The 8786-nt window shown below is 38.8% G+C and overlaps 1 protein-coding gene across 3 annotated transcripts in view; it reads left to right on the forward strand.

Annotated features, from left to right (window-relative positions):
* IQCH (IQ motif containing H) overlaps nucleotides 1-8786 on the forward strand; it is a 4045691-nt gene that overhangs the window by 3377246 nt on the left and 659659 nt on the right. For all 3 annotated transcript variants that reach the window (XM_044077880.1, XM_044077881.1, XM_044077882.1), the window contains one exon: nucleotides 7667-7834. In XM_044077880.1, the coding sequence (XP_043933815.1) occupies nucleotides 7667-7834 (168 nt within the window). The remainder of the gene's footprint in view (nucleotides 1-7666; nucleotides 7835-8786) is intronic.

The following is an 8786-nucleotide window of genomic DNA, read 5'->3' on the forward strand; positions in this document are numbered from 1 at the left end:
AAAGTTTTAAGTTTCTAAAGCCTAAGCAGACTGGAAAGATGAATGCTTAGTATTTGATATATTTTATGTATCTCATTTTGAAATGGAGAACATTATCTGTAATGGTGACAACATATATGTCAAAGGACAACTTTTGTTGCAGTATGGGTTTCAAGCCTACATGGCTACATAAGTAACCTCTAAATGCCCCCCTTAGTAAGGAACAAAAATACATAATAGGTATAAAGGTCAACATATAGGAACAAGTTTATTTAACGTAGGAGTACAGTATTTTTTGTGTATTCCACTGCTTTTGATGGGCTTTTTAACTGGAATGATTTGAAAATGTGTAACACATTCAGTAAAGTAGAAATGTCTTCCACAGCTAAAACCTTGAAAATGGAACTTGGTTAATATGTCCCTGACTGACAGTATGAAGTTATCACTGACAAATGTCCACAATCATATTGTAACTGTCTGGAGGGATGAAAGTGGAGAAAGCATTGTTTCTCTTCACTGAATTCAGGGTTATAAAATATGTGTTAAGCAGGTATATTCAGATGAAGCTCAGAGATGTAGAACACAAAGCAGTACTGTGGTAGGGATTCAAATATCTGGGAAATGCCACTTTGATACAAAAAGTGTAGTTCAGTAGAAGAGCTACCATCATTTTATAACATTTTGCATTGTATTGCATTGCACCACATTGTATTAATAACCATGGTAGATGATAAGTGGCGTCAGTAAATACCTAGAACTGGTACAATTTGAAGTGTGCAGCATGACTCAAAGACTTGACAGCCAGGTTTCCATCTGAATCTCAATCAGCTTTTCATTTGAAAACATTATAAATACTAATAAAAAGTTCTGACACTCTAGTAACTTTCATCCAATAGACAATGCCTAACTTTCAACTACTGTATTCCTGCATCATTTAACAACCAGTATGTCCACATATAACATCCGAACTACCCTGCAAAATTGCAACAAGATTAATTTATTATTACTTTACAAATTGATTGTCATTTGATTACTGGTAAAGTCCAAGTGGGTAGGAACCCAATTTTCAGTGGAGGCCTGGGGAAAAAAGCTTCAATGTATTACAAAACATTTAAGCTCCAAAGAATTACAAAACATTTTAAGAACAATAATTTTACATTTTTTAAATAATACAAAAAAAAATTACAGTTTTATTTATTTGTTTATTTGCAGTTTGATTACCGGGGAAGTCCACTTGGCCGAATTGACCCATTTTCAGTGGAGGCTCGGGGAGAAAAGCTCCAAGATGCATTATACAATTTAGATACAACTGATAGTTAATATTAAAGATAATATTATGTAGAATAGTTACTCATAAATGCATTCAATATCATGCATAGTTAACAAATTCATTAAGCTTGAAGGTAAGGATCGTACAGTTTCATTTGAGGAAAACAGATATGTGTTAGGTGTGGAAAAAGTTTACATACAAACCTTTCAAGAAAATGTAAATACGCTTTACATACACACATCAACAGTAGAATGCTATTTACAATATTTACAAGATTAGGCTGTGTGAGGGTAGCTGTAGGAGTTGTTGAGAGCTTAGAGAGAAGCTTTAGAAATTGTTGAGAGCTTAGATAGGCGTATAGGAAGATAACTATGAGAGTTGTAGAGCTTGGGAACCAGAGAGAGAACCCCCTTTGATTAGGTTGGGTGAAGGCAGGTACATTTCCATTTAGTGGACATGTGTTTGAATAGTTGGGTTTGAAGTTTTCTGAGTTTGTTATGGTTCTTAGTGTGGAGGGAAGGGAATTCCATTTTTTTGCCTAGTGAGAAAGATAGGAGAAGTTGGCCAGCAGGACGTTTAGGTTTATGGATAGTAATTAAGTTCTGATTTTCAGATCTGAGAGCTCTGTTGGGTGTATAAGGGGGAAGGATGTTAGAGCAGGACATTTTGTTGGATGAAATATGAGTCTGTATGCAATAGTGAGTTGGAGAATAGTCTAGGTAGTTTGGGAGTTCAAGCCTATTCAGGGATTGTAGAGTTAGGCAGTGATGGGTGGTATTTTTATATTTAGAGGCAAATTTAGAGATTTTGTTGTAGCAGTTTTCTAGTTTAGAGGTGATAGAGGAGGACAGGTTGGTTAGGAGAGGGGCTCCATATAATAAGGAAGGAAGAAGATAAGTCGAGGCCAGAGTTTGCCTGGTAGAGTTGGAGAGAAAGCAATTATTCCTATACAACATACCGAGTTTGGGTCTATATTAGAACACCGAACATTCAAAATGTCAAGTGTTCTAATATCGAACTCTAGCAATCGAAAAAAAAACATCAAACATTCGGAACAGCAAATTTTTTCCTAGGGAAAAAATTCACTGTTCCAAAGCACATACACACAACACAAACACATCAAACAAACAGCAATCCACACACATACACTTAAACTCGTACACCTTACCCTACACTAAACTATACATACACCACTAACTATCCACTTACCTTAACCTAAACCCTAACCCTGGGGTCCATCACTATTGCACAGTCACCTCACTCGCGTCCTAACCCTAATTCACCTAATCCACCCTAACCCACACGTCCACACAATCGCACACTTACCTGACCCGTGTCCTAACCCTAACTCACCTAACCCGCCCTAACCTACACGTCCACACAATTGCACACTTACCTGAACCCGACCCATAACTTTCCACCAGAGCACTGAAAATACCGAAGCAACAGAAACGGACAACCAAATTCTTTCCCTAGGAAAGAATTTGGTTTTCTGTTACTTCAATATTAGAACACCCGGCATTTCAAATGTTCGGTGTTCTAATATAGACACCCTAGCTTTTGGTGGGTTTTCTTAATATTTTGTTGAATATGAATATCAAACTTGAGGTGTTCTTCTACAGTAATGCCAAGTAGTTTGGCAGAGGGGACCACTTCTATAGGTCAGTTGGTTTGACTATAGACTTTGAAGTTGTTTTTATCATAGGGGAGGGCCTTTGTGATAGGGAACAGTAGAATCTTTGATTTATTTGCATTGAGAGAGAGGTTTTCAGTTGTTGAGAAGGCAGTTTGGGTTTTAGTCAGCAATTCAGAGAGGTTTGAGGCAGAGCAGACTAAGGTTGAATCGTCTGCGTATTGAATGATTTTAGCATCAAGAATAGCAGTGTGAAAGTTATTGATGATGTTAAAAAGCATTGGCCCAAGGATGGATCCCTGTGTTACGCCAGTTGGGGTAGGTAGGAAGGAAGAGATGGAGTTCTTCCATTTGACTACCTGTGATCTGTCTGATAGATAGCTGGAGAACCAGGATAAAGCATTATGTGAGAGATTAAGGTTTGAGAGATGACAGAGAAGGTGCTGGTGGGAAACAGTATCAATGGCTTTAGACAGATCGAGTAAAACATTAAAAACTAAGTGTCCTGAATCTTGGGCTTGATTGACAGTTTCTAAGAAAGAGAGTAGAGCGGTTATTGTGCTATGGCCTGCACGGAAGCCATGCTGGGTAGGAGTGAGAAGATTGTTTTGGGTCAGGAAGGGCATAAGTTGGAAGCGGATGCATTTTTCTAGGATTTTGGAGATTGGTGAGAACAAAGCAATGGGGCGAAAGTTTGAGATCCTGGTATTTTTGCCTTCTTTATGAAAAGGAAGAATATAAGCTGAGCGCCAGAGTTTGGGGATGTATGATTCTTTTATGGATAGGTTAATAATGATGCTGATTGGGAGAGCAATGACATTAGCAGCACATTTTAAAAAGGAAGAGGGAATATTGTCGGGAGTGTTAGAGCAAGGTTTAAGTTTGGACAAAAGTTTTTTTATAAAGTTAATGGAGATGGGTTTGAGATCAACCAGTAAATGGTGAGTTAAGAAGTGGGAGAGTGTGGAGCAGTTGGGTTATTATTGGGAAATGTCTTGTTGAGGGTAGTAATAGTTTCTATGAAAAATGAGTTAAATTCAGAGCCTAGTTCGAGGTCAGATTTACTTGGGTCAGGACAGGGATTATTCTTGGAGCCTGGGTTGAGGAGTGAGTTTATTGAGTTCCAGAATTTTTGTTTTTTTTATTGTTATTGGACTGAAGTTTGATATAGCAGGATTTTTTGTCTTTGGTGATCATTCATTTTGCACGGTTGCTGAGCTGTTTATATTGGAGCAAGGTATTGGCCAGTTTATTGATTTAGTAAAGCTTCCACAGTTTGTCTCTGTGGTGCATAATCTGTTTTGTCTCTTTGGATAGCCAAGGAGCAGTTTTAGTTTTTATCCTTTTGTTTCTTAGTGGGGCTAGTGAGTTTAAAGTATCAAGGAAGACAGATTTGAAGTATTCTATAGCCTTGTCAAGAGGAAGGATGTTTAGAATTTGCAGTTAATTTGTTTGAAAGTATTTGAGAAAGTAGTTGGGTTGAAGCTACTGAGGTTACGAGTTTGAATGTATTGATGCTGGTATGGGGAGGAACTAGCTGAGTGATGCATAAAGGCTGGAAGGTGGTCGCTTAAGGTATCAGGAATTGTGCCAGAATTGGTTATTTTATTTGGATCTGAGACTAAGATCCAATCTTTAGTGGATCCGGGAGGGTTTATTTTGTTAGGTCGAGTGATGGAGAGGATTATTTGAGTGAAGTTATAGAGGTTAATGGATAGGGAGGGAGAGGGGCAATTGATTTTATTCCATTCAATATTCACATCACCAAGGATATAAGTTTCATAGTTAATTTCAGTAGAGGCCCACAGGAGAATATTTTCGAGTGCAGAAATATTGTTACCAGGTGAGATATATAGGGCAATGATACAGATATTTTTATGTTTATTTAGTTTTAGAATTCCAGCAGTTAGTTCAGTGTTCTGGAATTGAGGAATTGGAATTTGGAGGGGAATTAAGGTAAGTAGGTTGGAGCTGACTAGGGCAGTGCCGCCACCTTTTTTATTTAGTCGGTCATTTCTGAGACAGTGAAATCCTGGGAGCAGAATCTCAGAGTTGGAAATAAAGGGCTTGAGCCAGGTTTCGGAGATGGCTAAGATTTCTGGTTTGTTATGGCTTAACCAAGCTTGAAATTGGTGTACTTTGTTGTTTAGACTTTGTGCATTAATTGTAAAAATCTTTAGGGTGTTGAGATAGGAAGAAGAGGGTAAGTGATGAGTGCTGTTAATAAAGGATGTAGGACCAGGGTTAGGATGGATATCACCAGCTTGGACTAGGTTGTTGAAGGAGATATCCTTTAACCATATTGGTCTGTCAGGCATGAATTTTGGTAGATTGTAGAATGGAGCAGGTTACAGTATCTTAACTTTATAGCGAAGAGTTTAGGGTGAAATAGGTGCAGAGGGTTGGGCTGAATGAGTAAAGAGGAGATAGAGTGGAAATGGGAGTAAGAGGGAGAAGGCGGGTTTGTATGGTAGTTGTCTTTGTAGGTGGTATTGAACAAGCACAGGTGGAATATGAGGTAACATAGTATAAGGGAAGTAGGAACATAAAGAGGAGGCTGGGGGACGGCGGGTGTGATAACTTGAGAGAGCATGTTGGAGCAAAGAGAGAGTGGTATGAGTGGTTAGGAAAATAGAGAAGGCTATGAAGAAGAAAGGGTTTAAAAAGTGATGGAGGTATTCTAGAGATTTAAGGAAAGAGGAGGGGACTATAATTATTAGGTGGAGTACAGATTACAGAGTTTAAGAAGGATGGCTATAGGTGGGAGGAGTAATGAGGAGGGAGCTGGTATTGGGTAATTAGGCTGAGAGGGTGGGGTAAGATAGAAATAAAGCTAGGAGTACTGGGAGCGGGTGGAAATTGGGGGCAGGGTAGGGGAGCAGAGTGAGCCCGTAGGGCGAACGGAGTGGGAAAGAACACTAGAGGTGAGTATGGCAGAAAAAGTATCAGCAAAGAGCAGTTTAAAGGCTGTAGTTGGAAGGTATGAGCTAAATATTTCCAGCCAGAAAATGAAGGCCGCCTTTACAGAGGGTGGTTTAGCAGGGGGAGAAGATATTTAAAGTCTAAGGATATTAACTCACAATCAACTGTTTGCGAAAAAATAAAACTTGTTGGGATTATAAAAAATATCTAGGATTTATATTGGTAGATGCTGCCACCTAATGGTAGAAGGAGATAGCAAACAGCAGGGATAGCTGGACCAGTCTTGGGTTTAAATATATTCTAAGGTAGTGATAACAGGAGGGGGAGAGGGCAAACGGTCTGTGGTAGGCTGCTAGAACACATGCACAGGAGGGCAGACTAACTCTATCGATAGTACATCAAGTCTACATTTAATTAGTGTTAAGCAAAATACATTTACACAATCTTGTTGCGGGGGGGGGGGTCTTCTCAGTAGTATTTTTCTATGTAGCAGGCAAGCTGGCCAATTCAGGGTGTCTTCAGGTGATGGCTGGAGGTATTCCTTTTGCGTTTAAAGCAGGGAGAGAGCACCCGGGATGGATTAATTTGCACAATCTTGTTGGGGGGGGGGGGGTCTTCTCAATAGTATTTTTCTAAGTACCAGGCAAGCTGGCCAATTCAGGATGTCTTCAGGTGATAGCCAGAGGTATTCCTTTTGCATTTAAAGCAGGGAAGGAGCACTCAGGATGGATTAATTTACACAGTCTTGTTGGGGGGGGGGGTATTTTCAGTAGTATTTTTCTAAGCATCAGGCAAGCTGGCCAATTCAGGGTGTCTTCAGGTGATGGCCAGTGGTATTCCTTTTGCATTTAAAGCAGGGAGGGAGCACCCGGGATGGATTAATTTACACAATCTTGTTGGGGGGGGGGGTCTTTCTCAGTAGTATTTTTCTAATTACCAGGCAAGCTGGCCAATTCAGGGTGTCTTCAGGTGATGGCCGGAGGTACTCCTTTTGCGTTTAAAGCAGGTAGGGAGCACCTGGGATGGATTAATTTACACAATCTTGTTGGGAGGGGTCTTTTCAGTTGTATTTTTCTAAGTACCAGGCAAGCTGGCCAATTCAGGGTGTCTTCAGGTGATGGCCGGAGGTATTCCTTTTGCGTTTAAAGCAGGGAGGGAGCACCCGGGATGGATTACGGGAGGCAAAAACAAGCAGCCTAAACCGCAGAACCAGCACAGAGGAGCTGTGGGTGCTCAGGACAGGATTTTAAATAATTATACAAAATTAGACATAATATGAAAACATTGATTAAGAATAAATACAATGTTATTACAAACATTTTAATATTTAGAGAAATCTGACTAGTTTATAGAGAATTTAAAGGTAAGTTAGTGTAATGCAAATAGGAATTGCAATATGAAGTGAGAGAAGGGCAGGCTTATTGTATATTCAGGGAAAGCTATGGGAGAGAAATTGGTAGAAATAAGGAAATGAATGAAGAAGGGAGAGTAAGGAGGTATAAGGTATGAGGAGTTATTTGTTCACATTTAAGGATATAGTTTATCCTGGTATTAAGCAAGAACAGAACCAGCTTTTGGCTAGGTAGTATATCGTATTGTGCATATGTTTATTTATTGTATATAACTTCCCATCTAACAGGGTAAATACAGATTGCTGTCATGTTTATGACTGGTATTTGTTGCAACTGATGTTTTATTATTTCTTAGAAATAACTGTGTAGTTTCCATTTAATGTAACATCACAAATCTTCCACTAAAATATTTTCTTCTGTTTGTGGCATTAAAGAGAAAGCATGACATTTGGTATTGCTGAGTAATTTGCCAACAAATGCTGTTTTTTCTAAGTGTATTTTACTTTTCAGATTTGGGCTACTGATCTTGATCTCCGGTATAGTGACCAGCTTGCCTTGACTCAACTGATGCTTTTCTTAACAAATGGAAACCTGGACTGTACAGCCAGCACCTTTCAGGTACCACTACCTGTGAAGGAAACAAAACTGCGAAGACGCAGAAGAGAAGTGCCAGAAACTGTAAGTACATAATACGTGCAAACAGGATTACTATACTGAATTGCTCTAATCAACTTAAAACATGTCCTCATATTTATACTCGTAAGACAGTTAATAGTGACTGCAGAACTTTTCCCCCCATTTTTAGTAAGGCTAAGAACATAATCATTAATAGCTATGTGGAATACTGGGAAGATTTTCAGTGGGCCAGCATTTTTGTTCTCCAGTTTTCTTTAATTTGCTTAGAGCTTTGTAACATGTTCTTTCCCAGCTTTGCTGAACATTTTTTCAACCTCTCAGATACTAAACTTGGCTGTATAAGCCAAGTTTGCCAGTCTGTAAAGCATGCGTCCATCCCCAAAAGTACATTTTAGAAGCACTTTATTATTCAGATTTGTTTTGCATAAGAAATCCCTCATGTTATCATTCAGTTTACCTTTATGTCTTTGAGACATTGCACAGAAGATAAAACACTGGAATAATGAAGTTTAGATTATGTGGAATTCTGTAGCCTTGGACCTCGCCATATAGCTCTGTAATGTAATGTATTAAGAATAGAGAAGATCAGTATCAGTATTTATTTTAATCTTATGCATATAAACAGTGTAACATACCAGCAAATCATCTAGGGCAGTAAAATTGCTTGAGCTTCCTTTTTCTGTCACTCTGCAACTATTCTGGCCCATCACTTCAAAACACATCCAGCCTTGAGCCACACACACACACACACCTGAGTGTGGTGTGTGTGTATATGTATATATATATATATATATATATATATATATATATATATAAAACTCTGACAATTTGTTAAAAATTCCATTTGTCGAATGGCAAGTGATCAAACACAATTCGTCAATCAGCAACTGATCAAAAAGCAGCAACAAGAAATCATTTTTTTCCAAGGGGCAAGCACCCCTGCTAATTATATATTCTAACTCTAAGATGATACTACTGTAGGAAAAGGGGAAAT

Source organism: Protopterus annectens, chromosome 7.part0, assembly GCF_019279795.1.
Source record: "Protopterus annectens isolate FY-2018-M chromosome 7.part0, PAN1.0, whole genome shotgun sequence".
NCBI lineage: Eukaryota > Metazoa > Chordata > Ceratodontiformes > Protopteridae > Protopterus > Protopterus annectens.